The sequence below is a fragment of the Tiliqua scincoides genome, chromosome 5, assembly GCF_035046505.1.
Source record: "Tiliqua scincoides isolate rTilSci1 chromosome 5, rTilSci1.hap2, whole genome shotgun sequence".
Lineage (NCBI taxonomy): Eukaryota > Metazoa > Chordata > Lepidosauria > Squamata > Scincidae > Tiliqua > Tiliqua scincoides.
Window position 1 is genome coordinate 87,849,282 of NC_089825.1, and position 26,244 is coordinate 87,875,525.

Consider the following 26,244-nt stretch of genomic DNA (forward strand, 5'->3'; position numbering starts at 1 on the left):
TTTAATGGCTACACAACAGACATAAATGCAACATCTCTCCCTATCATTGTCTCTCCATAAAAAGAAAGTGCACATCCACCCTGCTGAATTTCTACCTACAATGGACATGGAGCACATATATTAAATTTAATGCACAGATATTATACACCTATTAAATGCACATATATGATATTACACACACATATATATTGTGTTCACAAATGCAATATATATTAAAAGCACATATAAATTTAAAACCAAATTACATATAATTTATTACACATAATTTATTAATTACAAGAGTATATCTTGGTGGCTTTGCGCATCTTCCATCGCATCTAACCATAATCCTGCCATCTAATTGTTCATCCCTATATGCACGCAGAAAAGATTCACACTTGCACATTTAATAATATTAATGCACGCATGGAAAAAAAGGCGAACTGCTTAAGAAGCTCCACCTGAGGCTCTCGTGCGCCACCTGCCGACCACTGGTTGTCATTGCGCCTTTCCCCTCTTAGAGTTTTCCTCCTTGGCCATGCCGCCTCTCTTCCTTATTGGTAGATTGCCGCCGGCCAATCAGAAAGAGGGACGCGTGGCCTTTTGCAAGACCTTCGTTTCACGTCGCAAATGGGCGGAGGAGAGCTCGTTCCTGATTGGTTGCGTCGCGTCGTGCGTCTCCATCGATTGGCTGTCTATGCGGAAGGGCGGGGTCACGAAGAAGAGTGCTTTCTTTGGCCGTCGGATGCTGCGAGGACCATGCAGGTGGGAAAGACCACTTACTAATAAAGGGGTGGGAGGATATACTTCTTGCGTTGCCTAGCAACCTCCTCATCTTTTGGTTGCTAGGCGACTTTTTTCCTTCCAAGCTTTGCTGCTGTGTGGGAGACACAGATACCCCAAGTCCCCTGTGCTTGATTTCCAAGAAGCAAGTCATACTCTAGTCCCAGGCATGTAGGGAGCCTGGGGACAATTACAGTGCTGGGGAGGTGAGAGAGTGTTGGGGAGACACTGTTCCTGAGCATGTGCAGATAGCCACACTCTGCATATGCTCAGAGACTTTTTTCTTTTTAACCCATTTTTGCCTGGCCCACTGGTGTACATATTTGATCCCTGTTGCTTATATGCAATAGGGGGCTGAAATGGTTTAAAAATTACTTCAGAAACTCCAAAATCTAATGATCTCTAAAATTTAAGCTCTACAAAAGAAAGTCACCCCCAAATGTGGAGACTCTCGCAAGCCCCCTTTTTTGGTTCTGTTCCAGCCAGGGTGACCAGATGTTATAACCGCAAAAGAGGACTAGGCATCCCAAAATGTAGGACATCCAAGAAAAATGTGTGTTGGCAACCTTCAGTCTCGAAAGACTATGGTATCGCGCTCTGAATGGTGGTTCTGGAACAGCATCTAGTGTGGCTGAAAAGGCCAATTCGGGAGTGACAATCCCTTCCACACTGGGAGCAAGTGCAGTCTGTCCCTGGTCTGTCTCCCTGGCTATGGGCCTTCCTTCTTTGCCTCTTTGCCTCAGACTGTTGGCCAAGTGTCTCTTCAAACTGGGAAAGGCCATGCTGCACAGCCTGCCTCCAAGCGGGCCACTCAGAGGCCAGGGTTTCCCACCTGTTGAGGTCCACTCCTAAGGCCTTCAGATCCCTCTTGCAGATGTCCTTGTATCACAGCTGTGGTCTACCTGTAGGGTGCTTTCCTTGCACGAGTTCTCCATAGAGGAGATCCTTTGGGATCCGGCCATCATCCATTCTCACGACATGACCGAGCCAACGCAGGCGTCTCTGTTTCAGCAGTGCATACATGCTAGGGATTCCAGCTCGTTCCAGGACTGTGTTGTTTGGAAATTTGTCCTACCAGGTGATGCCGAGGATGCATCGGAGGCAGCGCATTTGGAAAGCGTTCGGTTTCCTCTCCTGTTGTGAGTGAAGAGTCCATGATTCGCTGCAGTACAGAAGTGTACTCAGGACGCAAGCTCTGTAGACCTGGATCTTGGTATGTTCCGTCAGCTTCTTGTTGGACCAGACTCTCTTTGTGAGTCTGGAAAACGTGGTAGCTGCTTTACTGATGCGCTTGTTTAGCTCGGTATCGAGAGAAAGAGTGTCGGAGATCGTTGAGCCAAGGTACACAAGGTCATGGACAACCTCCAGTTCATGCTCAGAGATTGTAATGCAGGGAGGTGAGTCCACATCCTGAACCATGACCTGTGTTTTCTTCAGGCTGATTGTCAGTTCAAAATCTTGGCAGGCCTTGCTGAAACGATCCATGAGCTGCTGGAGATCTTTGGCTGAGTGGGTAGTGACAGCTGCATCGTCGGCAAAGAGGAAGTCACGCAGACATTTCAGCTGGACTTTGGACTTTGCTCTCAGTCTGGAGAGGTTGAAGAGCTTTCCGTCTGATCTGGTCCGGAGATAGATGCCTTCTGTTGCAGTTCCAAAGGCCTGCTTCAGCAGGACAGCGAAGAAAGTCCCAAACAAGGTTGGCGCAAGAACACAGCCCTGCTTCACTCTGCTTCGGATGTCAAAAGGGTCTGATGTGGAGCCATCGAAGACAACTGTGCCCTTCATGTCCTTGTGGAAAGATCTGATGATGCTGAGGAGCCTGGGTGGACATCTGATCTTGGGGAGGATCTTGAAGAGGCTGTCTCTGCTGACCAGGTTGAAAGCCTTTGTGAGATCTATGAAAGCTATAAAGAGTGGCAGTCACTGTTCCCTGCATTTCTCCTGCAGTTGTCTAAGGGAGAATACCATATCAGTGGTGGACCTGTTGGCTCGGAATCCACACTGCGATTCTGGATAGACGCTCTCTGCAAGTACCTGGAGCCTCTTTAGTGCAACTTGGGTAAACAGCTTTCCTACAACGCTAAGGAGAGAGATGCCGAAGTAGTTGTTGCAGTCACCCCTGTCACCTTTGTTCTTGTACAGCGTGATGATCATGGGCGTGAAAATGGTCATGGGCAAGAAAAATGTAGGATGTGACAAAAGTAAAAACGCTCTTCGAATGATTTCATGGGGTTAATTTAAACACTATATTATTATTAAATTTAAAACCATATTACATATAATTTATTAATTACAAGAAGGTTATGTGCTGCCTGCAGTGGCTGCTCACAGGGTAAAGGAGGACATTTAAGTTCTCTTCCAGGACATGAGGCTAAAAAAGAGGACATGTCCTGGAGAAAGAGGATGTCTGGTCACCCGAACCAGCTCACTTCTTACAATCATTCATTTTCCGATCTGCCTCCCCCATTTAGATCCCCACTAGCCTCAAAATGTGTCTCCCTTCATAGATAGGAAGATAGGGTAGTAATTTGTTTTTGAGTGTTAACTTACTTAAAACTGATATTCCTCCCATCTCAAAAGACTCATGAACCTGATCCAATTAACAGCTTCATAAATCAGAATCTTGTTTTCTAGGCTGCAGTCCAATCCATACTTAACTGGCAGTAAGCCCCATTTACTATAATGGGACTTACTTTTGAGTGTACGCACTGAGGATTAGACTCTTAAAGGGTAGCATCACTGTTCATGCTGCAGCAATATTTTAACATGTCCATAAAGAAAATATGGTACCAGTTGAAGGAGAGACTCATGCCTGTAAACATATAATGGTCATGGGCAATCTCAGGTTTCCAGAGTGTGTCCAATATGTATTTTTTTCCAGCTATGTGCCTCCTCTTCCAGTGTTGCATGTTTTACCATGTAAATGCACCCTGTGTTCCTTTTTAATTGGAGCCAGATTTAAGCAGATGTACAATAATTCTAGTTCAATATAATATTTTAGCATTTTAATGGACGTTTTACTTATGTGTTATTTGTGGTTTTCATATAATTGCCTTTGGCCAGGTTGTCTCAGGATGGGGTGCATGTGTGTGTGCATCTATCTATATGTAAATCTTGTTTCTGTTTCAACAGGACTATCAGAACCTGCCAATTGACATACAGACTAGCAAGCTGCTCGGTATGTCTTTTTTGGGGGTGAGGAGGTCTATCAATCAGATAGGAAGAGAAATGGGAGAGTTGTCTTAAGACTTCCAGTGTCTTAATGGCTAGTCCTTAAATCATTCCCCCACCTCAAATGTAAATATCTTTTTGGGATAGAAAAGACTCCTTTCCTGGTATGTGTTTAATGTGTGTACCTTCCTTCTGCAGACTGGCTAGTGGACAGGCGACATTGCAGCTTGAAATGGCAGGGTCAGGTGCGCACTGTCCGCGAGAAGATTGCCCTGGCCATCCAAGACATGCCAGAGAATGAAGAGATCAAGCAGCTTCTCTCTGGTTCTTGTGAGTGTTTGTGGAGGCTGGTTTTGGAAAATATTTCAGATTGAGTTTCTAAGTGCCTGTATCTGGGATTTTTTTGCTTGGTAGGGGGTGTCATGGATATGTACAGTTCAGGCCTAGTAGCATTGCAAGGCCTGAACCAAGCTAAAACAGTAACACAGAAGTGGCTTGCATTTCCTAGCTGCTAGGATTTACATCTCAATGGAAGGTGATTATGTAGCAAAGAGAATCTAATGATCTTTCTCTCCTTGATTCCAGATATTCACTATTTTCACTGCCTGCGGATTGTAGATATCCTTAAAGGAACAGAAGCTTCCACTAAAAACATCTTTGGTCGCTATTCTTCTCAGCGTATGAAGGTAAGTGAGCATGGAAAGGTTGAATCTCCAGTGTTCCATATTGTGAGGTGATATCTATATTGTGAGGTCTGTATTTCGCCTGGTCCAGGCCTCTCTCATAAGCATTGGTTTCTGCCCTTCTCCCCCTGCCCCGACTCTTCCTGCAAGGTGTCAAGTCCACCATATCAAGAGACAAGATGCTGTATACTGTGAACATTGCCTTGACAATGGTACAGTGATTAGAAAGGTTTTCTTTATGGCCAAAATTTAAATGATGATTTGACTATCTGCAGGTTCCGAACCCTCGGGATCGGTCCAACCAGTACCCTCCAGTGGCAATGGGAGCTGTGCTTCTGTTGCCTCCATGGGGTGTTGTGAGGCCTGTGGAGGCCATGCATGAAACTGAAAGTCTTGGCATTTTATGTGGTTACTACCGTGTGAAGTTCTTTGATAATTGGCCCTCTTTTCATTTCTCCTCCATGTGTGTCCACTTGCAGCTCCCTCTGCAAGCCACCTTCTTGGAAATAAACTGCTGAGGGATCCAACAGTCACTGCTGTGACCCTGCTCAGTCTGGAATTTTCACAGTGGGTGGAGGAACTGAGCAGGGAAAGGAAGTAGATTGTCTCCCTCCTTGTTAGATCTCTGTCGATTGGTTGATGTTACGGTGTTTTTATCCTTTTGTTTCTCTATCTTTGTTTTCCAGGACTGGCAAGAAATTGTGTCACTTTATGAAAAGGATAACACCTACTTGGGTAAGGCAACCTCCTGTACATGGCAGGGAGACACAAAGGTATAAGAGTGAAATAGAGGTCATTCCTGTCTTGGGACAGTTCTCTGCAACCAAGGCTTTGTAAATTCTGCACTTCTGTCCTTCTGGATAGGTGGATGAAACCAAGGATCCATTCAGTCTAGCACTAGTGTCCTGCCAAATGCCCTTCTAACCCAGTCATGGTGGAGAGAGTCATCCCTTGTTTTTCCCCAGCAAGTGGTCACCATATGTTTAATGCCTCTGAACAGTGGCTTGTATTTTTAGCTGTCATGCTAGTCCCTTATCACGTGTGATTCTGTCCGGTCTTTTCTACAGACTGCTATCCTAGTAATTGTCTATACATCTTTGGCAAACGAATTCCATAAATTAGTTAATATACTGTGTGAGTCAGTACTGGGACTGTACTGCTCCAGATATGGGTGGGAATCACATGACTGAATGTTTGTTTCCTCATGTCTGTGCCCCCCTCATCATCTGGCATGTGTGATAAGAGCCCCCCACATATGTACTAGCTTGACTTACCACGTCATGTGGGAGCTCATCTAGAGTTTTTCCACACCACCTGTTCCTGGAAGTGTCTGTGGTTTACCTGGGAAGTCTTCAGAAATGTATGAATCCACATGATAAGCTGCAAGAGAAGTTCCAGGCAGAGTGTAAAGAAATGTAATATATAATGTGTGTGGAATAGCTTTTCATCTGCATTGTAGTGTTTATGCGGAGGCGCTAGTTTTAGCCTTGGTATGTAGGCAATAAAGCAAAGCACACTTTGCACCTGCGCAGAGCACACTCGGCGTGGCCTTGGTGACATGCTGAGTCTGAAGCTCCGTAGCCTGTCAACAAGAAGATGTTATGGAGAATCATATCTAGGAATGTGGATTGCGGTTAAGCTAGAACTAGCTAGTAGGCAGCCAGTATAATCTTATTAACCTTTAATAACCCTTAATGTTGTAATAGTATTGTGTCATGTTTTTAAGATTCAATAAAGGCTGAGCGGGCTAGCCGGGAGGAGCGCATTCTCTCTCGATCTCCCAGCGTTCTGCTTCTAGCTCTCCTGCCAGCATTTTACCCTTTGAATCCATGACTGCCGTCTCATCCTTGCTCTGATTCCTTGCTATTTCAGTGCCTACTAACCCTTCAGTGCATCTGCTTTCTGTACTCCCAGCAAGCCACAAAGCCCTAGGCATTGTGGGCTTCCCAAGCAGTGTCAAACTACAACATCTTTCAGTGCTCTGCACTCCCAGCAAGCAACAAAGGCCCCAAAAGCCTTGGTTGCTCCCCAAAGCAGCATCTTGCGCTGCTACATCCATCTTTGTCACCTGTTCTTACCCTTTCCCATTTCCATCTGCTTTTTTTACAAACTCAGCTTCTCTGCATTCACTTTTCCTCACTCACCTCCTGATCTGATTCTGTATAAAGCAGTTATTTTGTGAAAATGCAAAGTCTTCAAAACATCTTCCGAGGGAAGCCTGATAATCCAAGCACAGCCTTCTGCCAGTTTTTCTTGTGATATAATCTCACTATGGTGGAAAGTGTGTATGAGTGAAGCAGTTGCATGGGGGTTATTGTAAGACCTAAGATAAACTCAATCTGTGAATAGGGATGCTGGGATTTGCATCTCTGCTGGACGTTTTCATTATGGGTGAATGTAACTGGGGCCAGGTATTCAGCAACCCTATAAAGAACACAGGGAGATGTTCAGGCTTGTTTTATGAAGAAACATATTTTGGATAACTTATACAAGTTTGGAAATAGCAGTAAGGGAAGCCAATATAGTTACTCTTTGAAGTTCCAGTGTCTGGAAAGAGCAGCAAGAATCAGAAGGTAGCTGCATATAGACATTTGACTCTTTGTAAATAAAGGTTTAAATAGGATAGGTTGATGCTTGACATCGCATCTTTAACATTAACAACTTCAGAATTATCGTTATTTAAAAGTATTCCTCTCAGACAAATTTTTAGAAACAAAATCTGAACTGCTGCATACCACATGATCTACAGAAAGGGAAATTCTAACACTTCTACGCATGCTGGATATTGCTTCTCTGCTAAATGATCATGGTAAGCGGAAATGTAGCCTCACACAAACACACACTCATTTATTTCCCCTTATTTCTTTGCTCCTGCAGTGGAGCTGGCCAACCTCCTGGTGCGGAATGTCAGCTATGAGATCCCCTCGCTCAAGAAACAGATTGGCAAGTGTCAGCAGTTGCAGCAAGAATACAGCCGCAAGGAGGAGGAGTGCCAACTAGCAGCTGCCGAGATGAGGGAGCGCTTCTACAGTTCCTGCAAGCAGTATGGCATCACAGTAGGAACACTGTTGTCATCTGTCCTGTCCCCCCCCCCCCATCACCACTGAGAATTTGCAGCTGACACCTTTTCCTATTGCAAAGGGCAGATTGTAGGGCAATGCCTTTACATTGTAAAGTTTGCAACAACATGGTTAGATAATAGAACCACACCCTTGTATATCAGTGGCTGAAATTAATAAAGTTTTCAACCACTTCTGAAGATGCTCTCACCTGGGTTTTAGCAAGTCTCCAGAGGAAGGGAGTTCCACAGTTGTGGGACAGATTCTGAGAACTTTTGTGCTCTCTTACAGCCCTAAATTGTTTAAAATGTTGGTATTTAAGACAAAATAAAATTACTAGGGCATATGTCTCTGAAAATGTGCCTTTTCGCTACCACTTAGTGGCTATATACAGACCCCACATATTTGGTTGTAAGAGGAACAGCTTCTACAACAGGGCATGATTTTCAGAAATACTTGAGCACCCTTTTTTTAGCAGTGAATTTCTAGAGCAGGGCTTTTCAAACTGGGGCATTGCAATGCCCAGCCTGTGGGCCCTGGCCTCTGCCCCCTTAAGGCCTCTGCCCCCTTAACTTTGCCTGCCTAGGATCTCAGAAGGTGAACACCCCTGTCCTTCCCACAAGTATTCTTGTGCCCAGAATATTCAACAAATCTTTTTGTCCCTGAATATCTTAAGTCAACATAATCCTGCATTTTATGGCTTTTTGACTGTCAACTTAAGTCACTGATTTTGTGAGATTTGGTGATTTTAAGAACATTTTTTTAAAAGTTGGTTTCTAAGCTGTCATAGAGAAAATTCTTGGAATGCGCATGCAGCCAGTGTAATACTCTAAAATCTACGTAGGGATTGGGGAGACCTTCTCTTGGGCACTGTTTGTTTTAATACACCCAATTCTCTGTCTTTTCAGGGGGATGATGTGCGCCGGGAGCTTTTGGCCTTGGTGAAAGACCTACCATCGCAACTTGATGATATTGGGGCTGGTGCCAAGGGACTTCTGGAGGTCATCAACTTATACCAGGCCTGTGTGCAGTTTGTGTGTGACAGGTCAGTGCTAGCAAGCTGAGAAAAGGGAGGCTGTGAAGCCTTTGTCTGTCTGTGTTCTTCCCTATTCTGCAGGTGCAGCTGGAGAGGACACAAAACTAAGTGGTAAAACACATACTCTGAAAGCACAAATTTTCCAGGGACAATCTCTAGCTATGAAAGGATCTTAGGTAACAGGGCTGGGAGACATTTTTCCCTGAAGCCTTGTAGAATCTCTGTGAAGTGGAGTACACAGTATTTAGCTTGATTGGCTAGTAATGTGATTCTGGTACCTTCTAGTAAATGGAGTGGGGTTTTCTCATGGTACAAACACTATATAGAGAACATGCTTTGTTTACTCACAGTAGTAAGGTATGGTCAATAAAGCATCTTTTGAGCAAGAAGTGTGCTTCTTGATAACCCACATGCTTATCCTGGTGTTCTTCTTTGTGCTGTAGTTCTACAGAACAGGTAGTCCCATTGCTGAGGCACATGCAGGTTCTGGGCAACACCACCATTTACCAGTGGAGGCGGGGAGTCGAGCCAACTTCGGTAGAACGGCCAAAGACAGAGGAAGTAAAGGAGGCAGTAGAACCGGAGGGGGTATGTCCCTGCAGTAAATGTTTTGTGCACGTCTCCTAATCTGGGGGAAAGATCATGCTGGGCTTCTTCTAAGTTATGGATCACTTGTTGAGAATGGCAAAATACCTTTCTGCTGTTCATCTGTAAGGTGCTTTTTCCTCAGTACTTGAATCGTCTTAGCCAGTTCCCACACTGCTGACCAATTTCATTGGGCGAACTGAAGCTCTAATATTATGAAAGAAGGGAGGGAAGAAATTCCACTATTCAGTATCTCCACATCATGCAAATGCAAGGGAGGACATAGCAAAGCACAAGGAGACAGGCCCGTGCTGCAGTGGTTTTACAGGCTCAGATTCAATGCAGGCGAGATCACAGAGCAAGGGGAAGAATAATAAAAGCAGGGTAAACAAGGGACAAATATGCAATTTCTCTAGTAATACTGAAATCCAGTGTTGGATGTGCTCAAGCTTGGTTGGATGTGCTCAAGCTTGGTTATGTACAAGATGTGCTTTATCTATATATAACCCTGATAATTGAGTAAGAGGCACTTTTTCTGGCCCTTGAGGTGCGGGGTGCCGCAGGGTTCAATTCTGTCCCTCATGCTATTTAATATCTACATGAAACCGCTGGGAGAGGTCATCCGGGGGTTTGGAGTGAGGTGTCATCAATATGCTGATGACACCCAGCTCTATCTCTCCTTTCCTCCAGACTCCAAGGTGGCGGTTGAGGGCCTGGAGCGCTGTCTGGAAGCAGTGAGGATCTGGATGGGGGCTAACAAGCTGAAATTAAATCCGGATAAGACAGAGGCTCTCCTGGTTCGGAAATCCTCGATGCAGGTGCTGGATTATCGACTTGCTCTGAATGGGGTTGCACTCCCTCTGAAGGAGCAGGTTCGCAGCTTGGGGGTCCTCCTGGATTCGCAGCTGCTCCTGGATTCCCAGGTGGCGGCTGTGGCTAGGGGGGCCTTTGCTCAGCTTCGGCTGGTGCGCCAGCTGCGACCGTACTTGGATCGTGCAGACCTGGCCATGGTGATCCATGCCACGGTGACATCGAGGTTAGATTACTGTAACGCGCTCTATGTGGGGCTGCCCCTGAAGACGGTTCGGAAACTACAATTAGTACAGAATCCGGCGGTCCGTGTGGTCACCGGAGCCAGGCGGTTTGACTCTGTCAGCCCGCTTCTCCAGGGGCTGCATTGGCTGCCCATTCGTTTCCGGGCCCAATTCAAGGTGCTGGTTTTGACCTTTAAAGCCCTATACTGCTCTGGGCCAGGATATCTTAGAGACCACCTACTCCCGTACAATCCGGCTCGCCATCTCAGGTCATCAGAGAAGGCCTTTTTGCAAGTGCCGCCACCCAAGGAGGTCCGGGGGGTGGCTGCAAGAAATAGGGTCTTCTCGTTAGTGGCACCAACATTATGGAACTCCCTTCCCCTTGACTTGAGAATGGCTCCCTCTCTTGAGAGCTTTCGGCGAGGCCTGAAAACACTGTTGTTTAAACAAGCCTTCTGATTTCTGGCCTTCTTAACTTTTTATACATCTTTTAGTTTTACAGGCTTGATTCCTCGGTGATCTGCTCTTTTACTCTTTTAATCTGACTACTGTTTTTATGGCCCTGTAGTGTGTTTTTAAATGTTTTTATCTGTTTGTATTAATGTTTTTTAAATTTTATTGTTTTTAATATGTTGTTAGCCGCCCTGGGTCCCGTTAGGGAGAAGGGCGGGATAAAAATAAAGTTTTATTATTATTATTATTATTTATTTTTCGAGTGGGTGCTCCTTTTATTAGCAGGGGGAGAGTAACTGGCTCATCTCACCCCAGCAGTGTCTGTTCTAGTGGCTGTCTGCTGGTATTCTTTTGCATCTTTATAGATTGTGAGCCCTTTTGGGACAGTGAGCTATTTAGTTATTTGATTTTTCTCTGTAAACCACTTTGTGAACTTTTAGTTGAAAAGCGGTATATAAATACTGTTAATAATAATAATAATAATAATAATAATAATAATATAATCTATATTATATTTTTCACATTTTTATACCATCCTTCCTCCAAAGAGCTCAGGGTGGTGTACATAGTTGCTCCCCTCCTTTGTCCTCACAGCAACCCTATGAGGTAGGTGAGACTGAGAGAGATTGACTAGCCCAAGGACACCCAAGAAGGTTCATGGCTAAGCGGGGATTAGGAAAACCAAAGTATACATATTTGTGTAGCATTCCTTATTAAAAAAGATGCTAACCTGCAGCAAGAATTATAAATGCAAATAAGCGGGGATTAGGAAAACCAAAGTATACATATTTGTGTAGCATTCCTTATTAAAAAAGATGCTAACCTGCAGCAAGAATTATAAATGCAAATTCATATTCTTCCAAAATCAGTATATTGATAAGTTGGTTGGTTAGTAGATGTGTAGAGAGAGAAATGGAGATCACTGAGTGTTGTGGTCCAGGTGATGAGGTTTTTATATCAGGAAGACATTGTTTTAATGTTTTTTATTCATGTTTTTTTAATTATACACTGCATTGAGCATAGGAAAGGTGGTATATACATCTTCTAAATAAATAAAATAAATCTGAATTCAAATTTCCCCTGAGCTGTGAACTCGCTGGATGGCATTCATGGCATTTGCTTCCTCCCATCTGGAAAATGGGAACATGAAGGGGCTGTGTGACAAGGTTGTTGTGTGGGCAGTCAAGGTAAAGACTGCAAAGCATTTTGTGCCCTTGTGCTTTGTAAACAACTGGAGAAAAGGGATTTATGAGTGTGTGTGTGTGTGTGTGTGTGTGTGTTTCTGTTCTTATAAGTCCGGGTAGATGGATTACAGTTATTTAAACTTCATAGTAAGTTTCTTTGGATGAGAAAAGGCTCATATAATCTCATTTTGGAGGTTGGCATTGAAGTGATACAACTGAAATAATCCATTAAAACTCTGGTTGCTGACTCCACATTCCATTTCTAAAAGACTCAGTAAGACTCGTTTTCCTTTTGGCAGCAGATTGACTGGGGTGACTTCGGAGAAGAGTCCACATCTGCCGCTGAGGTGGTCAATTATGGCAATTCAGCTGAAGGAGCAAATGAAGAGATAGACTGGGGAATTTCTCTGGAATCGGATACTCAGGTGGGTGTCTTCCGTATTGGCTTGCCCCTGCATTTGGCCAAGACATGAATAGTTTCCCTTGTGTGTCAGGCAGCCCAATCCTACCTAAAAGTCAGTGTGCTGATGCAGTGGTGACAGCACCGACTATGCTGCAACCTGCGGGGAAGTTTAGTAGGCAGAAAGTCTCCTCAAGGTAAGGAGACATTTAGCCTCTTGTCCCATGCTAAGCCCCAGACTGCTCAATGACCCCACCAGTTATACAGGCTCTGTTGCCACTGATCCTGCCATTCCCAGGCCCAGTCTGCCCACTCCAACCCTGTCACTGTCTTTCCTTGTCCCATTTACCCCTTCTCCACCCTTCCTCCACCCCTGCACTGCTAGCACAGAGTGTACTTGTTTTGGCAGCCACTACTCCTTGCACTGGTGCTGGCAGGAAAGCTTTCCACCAGCACTACTGAGTCGTACACAGTCAAAATGAGTTTTACAGCACATTGCATTCTGCCAGTACAAAACCTAAGAACATAAGAACAGCCCCACTGGATCAGGCCATAGGCCCATCTAGTCCAGCTTCCTGTATCTCACAGCGGCCCCACCAAATGCCCCAGGGAGCACACCTGATAACAAGAGACCTGCATCGTGGTGCCCTCCCTTGCATCTGACTTAGCCCATTGCTAAAACCTAACCTAGTTAGGAATGGGCCATTAGGTTGTACTCTTATAAAAAATGTCATGGGACTAAATCCCACTGAGCACAATGGGACTTACTTCTGAGTAAACCGGTATAGGATTGTTTATATAAGACTACCTATGGGGAGTGTTTCACTGAAACCAGATATTTGTCTATGGCCCTGGCACAGCCAAAGCAAAAACATGGCAATCATGTGTTCTAAAATCTTTACAGTTTCCATGCACTGAAAGTCTGTGTTTCTCTTTCCACAGGCGAGCAGTACTGGTGACATAGACTGGGGAGACACAAATGATGATGCAGCTCAGATCACAGTGTTGGAGGCTGGCAGTGAGAGTAAGTGCCTCTGGTAACTGTTTCGGGGGGGGGGGGAGATGTATATGCACAGTGAGAAAAAATTACGGTGAAGCTTGCTGGGGGAATAAGACTGAAAAGTTGATGATGAACTGTGCACACGATCAAGGCAATGGGAAAGCAGGAATTCTTTTCAGGCCTTTAGCAGGATGTAGTGAGCTCTTTGCAATTTGTTAATTCATAGTTAGTTCTAAAAAAATAGAGATTCTGGGACTTGGGTGCATCTGGAAGCTGTACCTTTGGCTTTCCTTATGTCTGCACTTTTGTCTCTAATGTGTATGACTTGGCTGTGCTTATCCAGTAAATTATTATTATTGTTGTTGTAGTTTTTGTTTATATACTGCTTTTGTACAAAAAGTTCACAAAGCGGTTTATAGAGAAAATCAAACAACAAATGGCTCCCTGTTCCAAAAGTGCTCACAGTCTAAAAAGATGCAAAAGAACACCAGTAGACAGCCGCTAGAAAAGACACAGCTGGGGTGAGGATGGTCGGTTTCCACTTGCTAAATAAAAGAGGAACACCTCCTTGAAAAAAGTGCCCCTTACTCAGTTAGCAGGGGTTAAGTTGTATGCTGCATTTGCACAGATACTTCCATTTGTTTTATTACTGCTTCCTATGTCACGGGCACAATCCAGTTGAGTTCTGTCTCCTAAGCTAGGCCATCTGTTCTTCTAATAAGAAGATAATGTGTAGTTTTGTTGGGAGTCAATCTGACTTGGAAGAGAACTGTTATGCCTGATTTGTCCCCTATGGAAAAAGTAGCCTTATCCTATGGTGGACTCCATCAGCAAGGCAACCATGATTACTCAGCGTGTCAGGGATGCACAGTTAGGAGAACTCAAAGAGTGCCTAAATGGCTCAAGAAAATCCTGTAACTCACAGAGATGCCCCTCTCTAAGGGTGGGATTTCCTGCTAATAAGGAAGCTATAACTTCTTTATCGCTGGTAGAAGAACAGGGCACACACAGCCTCTCTTAGTAAGAAAGCATTTAATATTGCCTCCAGTGAAAGATTTGCAGAGACTGGTTATAAAAGCCCAAGCAGTGAAGGATCCCTGGACAGCTGGTGATGGGTTGAAAATGCGGGACCTATTACTACGTAAATGCCTATCACTGGGACAGAATGGGAAGCTGAAAGAGAAGGAGAACTGTGAAATCATGCTAAAATGGCAGGATTTTTGCTTTTTAAAAAAATTTGTCATCCTGCATGTTTTCTCAACCTTTCTTTTAAAAAGAGAGAGTAAATATCTAGCCTGTTTGATTCTGAAGCCTGTGTTTGAAAACCTGCATGAAGTTTTTGCAAAAGGCTGTATATTGCTTTGTCCTTCGCCATCCTACCACCAGCCTTGACTGACTTCCTCTTACCTGTATAACTGTCTTGTCCTTTCTTTGTTATATTGGCTATCCTGCCATTATGGTCTTTCCCTGCCCAAATACTCCACAAACTGTAAGAACACCCCCACCCCCAATAAAACGAGATGTAAAATTAGCCAATTTACATAGACCAGGGATTAATCTGTATAATTTTTGGAGAAAAAAATCAGAGTGTTCCTAGATCCAGCCTGAGGCTCTGTAAATTTTAGCGGAATTAACAGATCTCTAGCTGGAGATGGTGAAAGGGAGGCAAGCAGCTTTTCTTAGAGACCTAACCTATGGAAGCAAGGGCAGAACTATATCTTGTAAAGAACGCATGAAACTCCCAATCTTGTATTTTCCCCAGAAGGCAATTGAGGGATGGAGAGTGGCATTTGTAGAGGAGAGTCAGGTGCTCAAATCTGCCGTCCTGGCTCACTGGTTCTCCCCTAGAAAAAGCTCCTCCCCCCCCCCCGGCCATTTTCATCAATTTTGTTTTCTTTTGGATTGCTTTTTTGTTTACTCTGAAACTGGAGTGAGCCCAACTGAGGGGAAAACAGGTTAGGTGGGGCCATTGGCATGGGAGAATTGATGGATGCAAGAGAGAGGGGCTAAGCATAAATGTTCTCTCCGCCCGTGCTTTCATGTCACCTTAGTAAACTGTGAATTTGGGAATCCATATTTGGGGAGATAATGTGTAGTTTTATTGAGAGTCAGTCTGACTTGGAAGAGATATGGGAAAGAAGTAGCCACAAGAGGGTACTGTTGGATGCATGTTTCCTCCTCCTGCAGTGAGATCCCTGCCCACAGACAAGCATGGGTTCATCTCGGCCCTCCTTGCTCGTATCATTTGTTTGGTTTCTTTTTCATTAGTCTCTCGGTGTCCTGGCCGTACTTTCTTTGTTCCTCTCTTGTTTGTACACGGGTGACACAGACCGTACTGGAATACTTGCAAGTAGGCATCTGCTGTGCGATTCATATGGCAAGCTGCAATAGCCTGCCTGTTCTCAAGCAGATTTTCATTTGCAAACCTATGAGTTAGAAACTTTCGAAAGGAAAACAGAGATTCTTGGAGGCTGCTAAATTCCATCTTAGGTTTCTGTTCTATATGAGGCATATAAAAGGGTGTGCCTCTTGAAACAGCAGGTTGGGAAATCTACTTACAGGTATGTTTTCTTGGGGTTTGGCACATCTGCCTGCCATTTCAAGTGGGGAACACAGTGCTCCCCACTGTATTGGAACCATCATCATGAAGGATGTTGCTAGAAAGTTAATGCCGACCTCTGCAGAAAAACGTTTGCAGGTTGAGGCCTAATGAAAGTCTTAACCCATGACCACCAGCTGGAGGTTGGCCTGATTCTTTGTGATGTGCTTTGGCATGTACTCTGTGAAGAAAAATGACTGATGAAAATAATTCATATTCTGTGATTCTGCGTGTAGAATTCCACAGGTGCGTACTGGACACCTGCAACACCTCCCTTGCAAGTGGAGGATGGCTAACTAGGTTGGAAAAGTCCTCCTCCATTAACTTGCCAGCGCCACCTGTGACCACTTTAGTGAGCTGCAGTGCTTCAAAACATATATCCAAGTTCACAGCAGGTGTTGTAACTAAGAGTTGTGAGAGCTACATGTCACCTTGTTCCTAGACATTGAGACAGCCCTCCCATCCATGCAAAATGCTATCTCACAATGGGATTCCTCCCTCAGCTGTTTTTCTGTGACAACCTAGTACTGAATCCTTTAAAAGAAAAAGCAAAGTTCTGCATTGTTCCCCCACATCTTGCACCAAATAATACTGAATTCTGTGACTCCTATAAATGATGCAACATTAAATGCACCTATGTATATTATTGGCTTTATGTTGCATTTCTTTGTTCTGTTCTCTTCACCACTTAGAATTGCTCTGCTAGCCATTGGAGTCCAGTCCCATGACCTAACCTGTGGTTCAGAGATTCACCAGGCATTTTCCACACCTTGAAACTGTTTTACTAGTCACTCTTAACTCAGTCTTGTCCAGTAGTGACTCTGCAGGATTTCAGCCAAAAAGTCTCAGTTCTTTCTGGAGATGCCAGGGATTGAATTGGGAACTTTCTGCATGCAAATCATGTTCTGTACATTGAGCTGTGATCATTTCCCATAATTTCAAGTCTGGTTTTGCAGTCATAAGAGCTAGGCGTGTGGTTTGGTTTTTTTTTTAAATATGAGCTGAGATTCTCAGGGCACAGTACCCTGTGTTCAGTACGAACTCCCATTTTTGTGCAGCATTTTCCACCAGTAGGTCCTGTTTTCCCCTGCTGGAAAGAGGGGTGTGAACTGCAGTCCTGCCAAGAATCTTTCAGAAGGGGATCTTTCAATTCTCTCATTTTGCAGGGTGGGGGTTAGAATGATGAAGAAGAAAAACAGAGGGATGTAACCCCTGCTAATTGGGTAAGAGGCACTTTTTCAATTGGGTGCTCCTTTTTTAGCAGGGGGAGAGTAACTGGCCCACCTCACCCCAGCACTGTCTGTTCTAGTGGCTGTCTGCTGGTATTCCTTGGCATCTTTTTAGATTGTGAGCCCTTTTGGGACAGGGAGCCATTTAGTTATTTGATTTTTCTCTGTAAACCACTTTGTGAACTTTTAGTTGAAAAGCGGTATATAAATACTGTTAATAATAATAATAATAATGTAAGCACCAAGTCTCAGAACTTTAGATATTCACTAATATATTGGTTCTGCTTCCTTTTCTCCTTCCCCTTTCCAATTCTCCATGTCCAGCCCCAGAAGGAGTTGCTCGAGGACCTGATGCACTCACCCTACTGGAGACCCTGGAAACCAGGAATCAGTTTATTGATGAGCTCATGGAGGTAATAGGGGCTTTTTCTGTGATTATTTTAAACCATAGTTAAAGGCTGCAATCCTAACCACATTTTCCTGAGAGTAAGCCCCATTGAACAAAATAGGACTTACTTCTGAGTAGACCTGGTTAGGATTGTGCCCAGACTTAGTTAGCCAGTAAGACCACAGACAATTCAAAAGGTTGAATTGAAATCAGTGCCAATTGAAATCAGTGCCAATCAGTATTTCAACTGGGGCTTTTGCAATGTTGATGGATCTTGACCTTGTTTGAAGCCATATCAGTATTTTACATTCCACAAGCCCAAGTCTGGGGAAAAAGAAAATACTGATGATGGCTTTTTCTTCTAGAAATAAATGGAAGTTTTTGATTGTTCTGAAAAATTTGGATCCTGTAATGGAAAACAAGGTCTGCAGTTGAGACCTAGCAGGGACTGGCTAAAAAGAAATTCTGAAAACTGCCACCCCACTGCCTTCCTGTTTGTCTGGGGACTGAACCCAACGTGAGAGGTTTTGATGCATTTCTAAGCTCTGTTTCCTCACTTCTTGCTCCTGCTTTCTCCAGCTGGAGATCTTCCTGTCCCAGCGCATTGTTGAGACAAATGAAGAGGCAGATATCCTATCTGTGAGCCAGTTCCAGTTGGCCCCTCCCATTCTACAAGACCAGACCAAAGAGAAATTGGAGGTCATGGTGGCCACCATCCAGGATCTGATTGGCCGGCTGACCAGTTTGAGAATGCAACATCTTTTCATGATCCTTGCCTCACCAAGGTTGGTGAACCTTTTCTTGCCACTTTTTTTCCTTAGGAACAGACCCTTCCTTTGTTGGCCATGAATGCCCTTTTCCAATCAAAGTGGAGAGACCGGGAAGAAGACAAGATATCTTCTCCATTCTGTACCAACGAAGTGCAGAGCAGGGGTGGCAGGTGAGGCAGGACTGCCCCACCAGGTTTCTTCGAAAAGTGCCACCACCGTTACCGGGGCTGTAATCATACAAACATTCGCAACCCATGTGCTGTCAACAGTGGGGTGAGGCTCATGGATTGTGAGTGCTTGTGTGGACACAGACCCAGCAGTGGTGGCACTTTTCAAAGAACTCTGGTGGGGGGGTCCTGCCTCACTTGCCACCCCCACACTGCGCATTGCTATTCTGTCAATACCTTAAGCCAGTAGTTCTCAAACTTTTTAGAGGTCCTTCTAGAGACTGCTGCCTGATTTATAAATGTCAAGGAGTGTGGCTATAATGGTGACTGGGCAGCAGTGCTCCCCGCCAGAATAGCAGCTTGTTTAACCCTTGATGCACATATTCTAATCTGCACCGCCAGTTTCGCGAACCACCAAAAATTGGGTCACAACCCACTGGTGGGTCATGGACCAACGGTTTAAGAACCGTTGGCCTAAGCTATGCTGAGCTTTTTGGAAGAAGAATACAATATAAGTGTCATCAATGATAATCCTTCCACTTGTTTCTAGAAGAAAGACCATTTCAGTAGACTTGCAAAATGTAAGATCTATCAGTATTGTGAAAGCTCCAGATCTGAAATACTGATTGACACTGATTTTACACTGCCAGCCTTTGAATTGTCTGTGGTCTTACTGCCACTGTGGTCTTACTGCCACCAAGAAATCTGGACAGTTTTCGCCATGAAACACAGTCTGCTAGCTTTGGATACAAGCTAGAAGGAAAAGACATCTTTACGTTTCTTCTTCCTCAAATCTGAAGCAAGGGAAGTGGTGTGTTGAATGAGGCATGCATGGAAGCAGAACTTTCAAAACCCTTTGCATTTTGTTGGCTTCCTTGATCAAGCATGAGGGAAGGGCCAATTTTTAATCTTTTACAGCCCAATCCTAAGCTTTCCGGTGCGCAGAGCTGCCGTTTTGCCAAAAATGGCGGCCATGGCATCCTGAGTGCAACCAGGCGGCTCCTTGAGCAAAGGGGATGTTCGTCCCCCTCCCCGAGGTAAAGAAAGTAACCCTGCAATGGGACTACTCAATTCTGCAGCAAGTAGTGATGCCACAGAATCAAGAACCTCCGTGTTGGACCTCGAGGCCTGACACGGAGCTCAGGATCCCGTGGAGCTGAGCTGTACTAGTCCCACCCTCCTCCCGCCCCACTTTCTCCCCCAAGCATGCCTCCTCCCCACCATCTCCACACCCTCCTCCACCACCCCAGAACGCCTCCTCCCCACCTCCCCCCACGCCCCCGCCCACCTCTCTGCCACCCAGCAGTTCAGGCAACAGCCTAGCGGCGGAGCACCGGCTTTCCACCAGCGCTAGCTCAGCATTGGGCTGGTGCTAAGGGCTTGCAAACATGCTTTCCAGCACGTTTGCGACTGTGCACGCCAGTGGTATGCTGGTATGCTGGCACACACTGTTTAGGATTGGGCACATAGTCAGCTTTTGACTGCAATCCTGAACCTATTTGACAAGAAGTAAATTTTATTATATTTGGCAGCTCTGATTTTTTGCATGAACATTTTCAAGGCATTTCACCTGTAATTCTGTACGTACATAGCTGACAGTGAGTCCCAATGAATACAGTTCGGCTTACCTCCAAGAAAATGCATCAAATTGCACTGCACATCCTAATCAATTGGTTAAAGCTTGTTGCCCGCATCAGAATAGTATGCCTTATTTTGTGCATATCTCCTCCCCTTTATGTTTGCCCCCATAAGTTTTCCTCCACAGACCACTCCAGATTGTGGCACCTCTAGTTCCATGCCCCATAGTTTTCTTACCAGAAAACAAATGCCTGCAAAACAGCAACAACATATACCTACAAATTGGGCAATTCTATCAGCACCTTTGTATGTGCTAATGGATGGCCTTACTGTGGTATTTTTGGTGATGATTCAGATCCTGTGATTCTAGGATTTCTGGGTGGGATCAATAAGTTTATTAACTTAGGGCCCAGTCCTATCCAACTTTCCAGCACTGGTGTAGCTGCAGTGCAGTCCCAAGGTAAGGAAACAAATGCTTCCTTACCTTGAGGAGGCCTCTGTGATTGCCTCCCCACAACAGGATGCAGCACACACCCCATTGGCCAGCAGCACCGGCACTGGAAAATTGGATAGGATTTGGCCCTTATTGTAGTAGGTAAGAATTTGCTAGCAGATGTTTCATGGCAACTCTTGTGGCTCAGGTATGTGGACCGTGTGACTGAACTCCTCCACCAGAAACTGAAACAGGCGGATCTCCTACTCCTGAAGAAGGATCTGATGGTTCTGAAGCGGCAGGAAGCACTAGAAGAACAGACCTCCTTAGAACCAAAGCTTGACCTCCTTGTGCAGAAAACCAGGGATTTGCAGAAACTGGTGAGTACAGTTGTTGAACAATACTGAGTGATTTTGATCAAAACCCCTGAGGTTCAGTATTGGGGTTCAGTATTGCCTAGAGAGCCCCTCTAGCTAGCCTGTTTTCCTGGATTGTTGGCAGTGGATTCAAACTACCAAGGCTTTTCCCTAGTAAGCTGCATGTCCAAAGTGTAGAGCTGAGGGAGCAGGAAGGAAGTGAGCATGCTAACCACTAGGCTGCTTGAATCAGCGTGCAGTTGCTGGCAGCCCCTCTCTTAACCCTGACAACTGTAATTGGCATCCCATTTCTGAATGGCACAGACTGGTGCCAGTGAGTTTAGCCTGTTCCCAACATAGAGAAATGGACTAAATAGGCACAGAGCCGAAAATGTATCAAAAGGGACAGAAGCGCTCATAAAATATTTTGATTTTATGACAACAGTGGAAACCACAAAGATGAAGGGCTTCCCATTCATATAATCAGCTGCATTAAGCTCTGCAGATCAGTACCATTTCAGAAGTACTCCAAAATAAAATTGAGTCATTAGGACCCAGCATGATTTGGTGCTGTTGGAAGTGGTATCTCCTTCCCATGCGATAAGAACCACAGTGGGATTGCACAACAAAGGTATTATGAACAAATGCCACGTGAAGTTTGACAGAAAGATCTGCTGGCAGGAGATGGGAGTTTGTCTCGAGAACGTAAAGCTTGGCAGACAGCTGGCCTGGCAAGTAGTTGACCTGTTGCACCAAAAAATGGGGAGTCAAGAGGCAGGGAAATGGTTAAGGTGCCAGAGTTTGAACCTGGACCCTTATGTGTGCAAAGCAGGTGCACTACCACAGAGCTGTGGCCTTCATTGGCCCTTGGGTTACTGTTTCCTGATGACTTAGGGCCAAATCCTATCCAGCTTTCCAGTGCCGGTGCAGCAGTGTTAACAAGTCACGTGCTGAATCCTGAAGTAGGGGGAGAGTCACACAGGCCTCCACCAGGTAAGGGAATATTTGTTCCCTTTCCTAAGGGCTGCATTGCAGCTGCACTGGCATTGGAAAGTTGGGTAAGATGATTCAGATTAGATGATTCGGATAAGATTGGGCCCTTAGTTACTGCACTGCCTTTGACCCACCTTAAGTATTGTTGCACTAGAAAGCAGGCTAGCTTTCTATTGGCTTTTACTGGCTAACCACCACGTTGGTGCTGAAAGTAATGGCCTGCTTGCTAGAATCTCCAGTTTGAGATCATCAGAGCCTTACAAAGTCTTTCTTGCCCCTGCTCAGGAATCCACACACATTTTTAGCCTTGTGCAATTTGTTTAATGGGCTGACCCATGAGCCATTCTCACTTAAGGACACTCCACAGAGGGTGAAAGCTGATTGTTCTCTTTCCTAAAAAAACGTATTGAGGTCATGGTTCTTGCAAATCCATTTGATGAGCATAGGCTCTGCCTTTTCAAAAAGTGGATTATTTCCAATAAAACCAACCGCTCTCAGACTGCTTACTGCCTCAAGGTTTGGGAGAAGGTGTACTATATCTTCACTATTCTATCCAGAGCTATTTCACCATTCCCTACAATTGCCAGACAAACATTGAATTTCGTACTGAGTGCATAATCCTTGAAAATATTAGGTTGCTTTCTTTAAAAAAAAAAATAGAAGGCAAGTTTCTAATCCTTATGGCTGTGAATATGAATTTGCAAATAATATTTTAATTATGATAATAGTCTATAATCAGTGTTTCCCAAACTGTTTTGACTGGGCCATGAGCTGCGGCTCCCCATTAGGGCTACAATCCTATACATAAAGTAGGCTGGTGAGTTTTTGTGAGGATTCTGTGGCTCCCTTGGCTGGTTTCTGTGGTTTCCCAGAGAGCCATAACTCACAGTTTGGGAACCACTGGTTAATAATGTATGGTGTTGTCGCAGATGCTGGCTTGTTTGTATGTCTCCTTCTCCCCCTCTCCCCAAAAAAATTACCAGAAGGAGATTGTGTTGTGCAATATAATCAGATATATGCAAATTATATTTCATTGAATTAATACAGGTCATAGCTCAGGGACATAGGGTACTGATAGCTCAGTAGTAGTAGACATGGCTTGCACATAGAAGGATACTGTTGAGTCCTTAGCATTGCCAATTAAAGGAGCCCTGATAGCAGGGTTGGGAAAAATCTCAGCTTGGGACCTTGGCCGATGGTAAGCACATTTGAAAGCACTGGGATAGTACTTGTTGTATCCTTAACACAGCTTGATGTAGCAGATCTTCTTGTATCCTTAATTTAGTTTTCCTTGGAGTAGTGTAGATGTAACATGATTTGTCTCTTAATCATGGCTATGGAGCAGATTAGTAGATCTGACACCACCTCCCTTCCTTCTGTTCTCCTCTTTTGTGCATGAATTCTCCTTCCTGCTTCGGTTAATCAGAATCTGTAACCATATTCCAGCTTTGGTCTCAAGCCATAAATGTTTACCATAGGTCAAGGCTGGCAACAGTGGGGAGAGGAGGAGGCTGTGAGGAAATAGGACCTTTACATTTCAGGAGGGCTTGTGCAGGAGGACTTCCTGGTGGATTGTGTCCTATTTTAATTCATGGAAGGGGGGGTATCATTTAGATATTAGGCCTGAAAATGTTGGGCTGATTCTAGGGGTAGCCAGGCCCCCAGCAGAGTAAGCGATTTGTATGGGGAACAGTCACAATGCCTTGGTAGCCAGAGCCTGCAAAAGCTTAATTAGTCACATGACTCTGCACTGAAAAACAGAATGTACAGGCATACCTTCAATGCCACAGTTTCCTTTAGTGTGGATTTGTTACAGCACTCTGTCCCCACATGATTGACAGCCATTCTTGCCATTGAAAGCAGTGCATTCTGGACCAGTCAGTCCCATCTTCTGCTTATTAAATAAATGATTTCTCCACTAGTGCTGTTTCACACAGCACTCAACTTTCAGGGAATGTATCCCTTGCGCTATCCAAGTTATTGTTTGTAGAATCCTCAAAGGAGAAGCTTCTGCTCTTCTGCTTCAGAGGACAGTAGTTAATGAGCATATTCTGTCTTTCAGATTGAAGCTGACATCTCTAAGCGATACAATGGCCGACCTGTGAACCTGATGGGCACCTCCCTCTGACCCCTTTCTTCCTGTACCCACATACACTTCAGGTGTGCTTTTTGGCGGCCGGAGCAATAAAGCATTACCACATCCGCAACCAAGGAGAAAGGATGCCAAGGAGAAGAGAGGGCTGAGCCGCAAAAGAACCAAGGAGAATGGGTGCTGACTGGCTCCAAGAGTGAGGGATGGCCAATAAGGATTCCTTCCTCTCTTTCTGAATCTGTAAGCGCTCATTTACAGATTCATTGAATAAGTTGGTTGAATAAAGCTGCCTCTTCCACCCAGAGCTCCTGTGTTAATCTTAACAGCCATCCCTTTGAGCCTAAGGTACAAGATTAATCCCTCTTGGTGTCTCTGTGGGCTATTAACCCTACCATAAATATTTCCTTGTTCCCTGAAACTTGACTCCCCCCAGTTCCTGGTGGCAGAGATACCCCTGTGAGTGTCAATGAGGTATTGGTTCTTGGCCTTGGGGAAGATGTTTCAACTAGAGAAGAAGCCCCACTGCCACTTTTTTCATCACATGCTCCACTCCTTACCTGTGGAAGACGAGGTCCTGCCTTTATCTTCAGAAAAGTTACTCAGTTCCCAGCTTTCTTGAGGGAGAAATTCCTCAGAGATTACAGGTCTCTCCTACTTGTTTCCAGAGGAATATTGACTCTTTGTCTTACTATATGCTTCTAATACTGTGGCTCCAGTCGCAAGTATTATCAAGAGATTTGTACTGAGACACAAGCCACATGTGCCTTCTCAGGTGGGACATTCACTCTGTCCCCTACTTGGGAAACAGACTCTTCAGCATTGACTGCAGTACTCTGCAACATTCACTGGGTGGCAATTCCAGGTTTGTCCTCCACAAAGTGAACAAACCTGGAATTGCCACCTAGTAAATGTTGTACAGAGTACTGCAGCCAATGCTGTTCCCTAATGTGTGTGCCTATGTCTGTGACACTTGTGTTTGCAAGCGTGCATTTGTCACATTCACACATTACATTTTTTGGTAACATAATGGGTGGACAGAGGCTGTTTTGTCTATGAAATATAATATGCAGTCACCTTGGGGCAAAGGATTCCTGCTGAGATATTCCCCACCTATACACATTTCTTTGAAATATTTACATCGCTTTCTGCCAGATAGGGTTTGAGAGGGAGCGCCCTTCCCATTCTGTCCCACCAGCAAGCCTAGCACTTTGAATGACAAGCAAGCAATAACACAGCCAGATATGAGAAGAATCGGTCCCACCCACCCACCGCTGGCAGCCAGGAAGTGGTTGGATCGAGTCATTCCTGAACTGGATGAATGGCAGGGAAGACATTAGTGCCAGTGAGTAGGGTCTTGTCTAGCCATGAATCGGCACCTATTGTCTCTTATCCTGGCAGAGGATACCATTGGAGCCTGTACCCCCACCATCCTACCATTTGCAAGGGAGGCAAGAGAGGGTGATCGGTTTGGGGAGGGGGGAGGTGATTCGATTTTAATTTCATAGGAGAGCAGTTGATTCATTGCTCTTTGTCGGTGGTGTTGACTCTCGTAATGACTTTCCATCAAAATGAAAAGTGGAATGACAGCGTTCATTATTCCTGCTGCTTGTTATCTCAGTGGCGGGGGGAGGGCCGCTCCCTCCCCCCCATGCCGCCTTTCAGCCATCCTGGACAGTGAGTGATGGGCCCTATTAATCACCGACCCCGCGGACTCTGGCGGACACACGCTACCCGGCAGAGAAGGGGAGAGAGATAAGGCACCAACAGCCGCTCCAATCAATTAACGTCAAGCAGGACTCTCCAGCCCCTCCTTCGTTCCCTGCTTTCACCCTCTTGTGGTTACAGAAGTGGACATCTCTTGGGGGAGGGGGTGTAAGGAGAGAAAAAGCAAACGGACTGTATCCCCTGGACCATTAGCTGGGATCTTTTAAAGACCTCAGCCTCTCTCATCAAAGCCTTCTGGGACAGGAGAGAGCCTTGGAGACAAATCTTATAACAGGACTATTGCCACCACTGCTGAAAAACTTATCCTGGCTTAAAAACTTGTTATTCTTCCTCCTGTCCGACTCCTTGGTTATTTGTTTAGCCATTTTCTGTATCCTACACACCGTCTCTTAGGCAGGGCATGCTGCTCCAAATAATCTTGGGAAATTTAGGGTGCAATCCTAATCAACTTTCCAGCACCCGGATAAGAGCAATGCAGCTCCAAAGTAAATGAACAAACATTCCCTTGAGGAGGCCTGCGTGACTGCCCCCCTACCATAGGATGCAG

The 26,244-nt window shown here is 44.9% G+C and overlaps 1 protein-coding gene across 2 annotated transcripts; it reads left to right on the forward strand.

Moving 5' to 3' along the window:
- Positions 1 to 686: 686 nt before the first annotated feature.
- CDK5RAP3 (CDK5 regulatory subunit associated protein 3) lies at positions 687 to 24,276 on the forward strand. 2 transcript variants are annotated; one of them, XM_066627881.1, is made up of 14 exons: positions 687 to 744; positions 3,895 to 3,940; positions 4,132 to 4,263; positions 4,519 to 4,619; positions 5,303 to 5,351; positions 7,494 to 7,672; positions 8,584 to 8,720; positions 9,155 to 9,299; positions 12,267 to 12,392; positions 13,310 to 13,391; positions 17,520 to 17,608; positions 18,163 to 18,368; positions 20,740 to 20,911; positions 23,943 to 24,276. In XM_066627881.1, exons 1-14 carry the CDS (start codon positions 739 to 741, stop codon positions 24,006 to 24,008), a joined length of 1,536 nt encoding a protein of 511 aa, XP_066483978.1. In that variant the 5' UTR covers positions 687 to 738; the 3' UTR covers positions 24,009 to 24,276. The 2 variants fall into 2 exon arrangements, with proteins under 2 accessions (XP_066483978.1, XP_066483979.1); XM_066627882.1 differs by having other exon boundaries at positions 12,270 to 12,392.
- The last annotated feature ends 1,968 nt before the right edge of the window (positions 24,277 to 26,244 follow it).

What these genes read in the sequence shown, in the direction of transcription:
- CDK5RAP3 (XM_066627881.1), top strand. An exon ending in ATTCTTCTCAGCGTATGAAG is followed by an intron (nt 4,620 to 5,302) that starts GTAAGTGAGCAT and finishes TTTGTTTTCCAG; the next exon opens with GACTGGCAAGAAATTGTGTC. An exon ending in CTCTGGAATCGGATACTCAG is followed by an intron (nt 12,393 to 13,309) that starts GTGGGTGTCTTC and finishes CTCTTTCCACAG; the next exon opens with GCGAGCAGTACTGGTGACAT.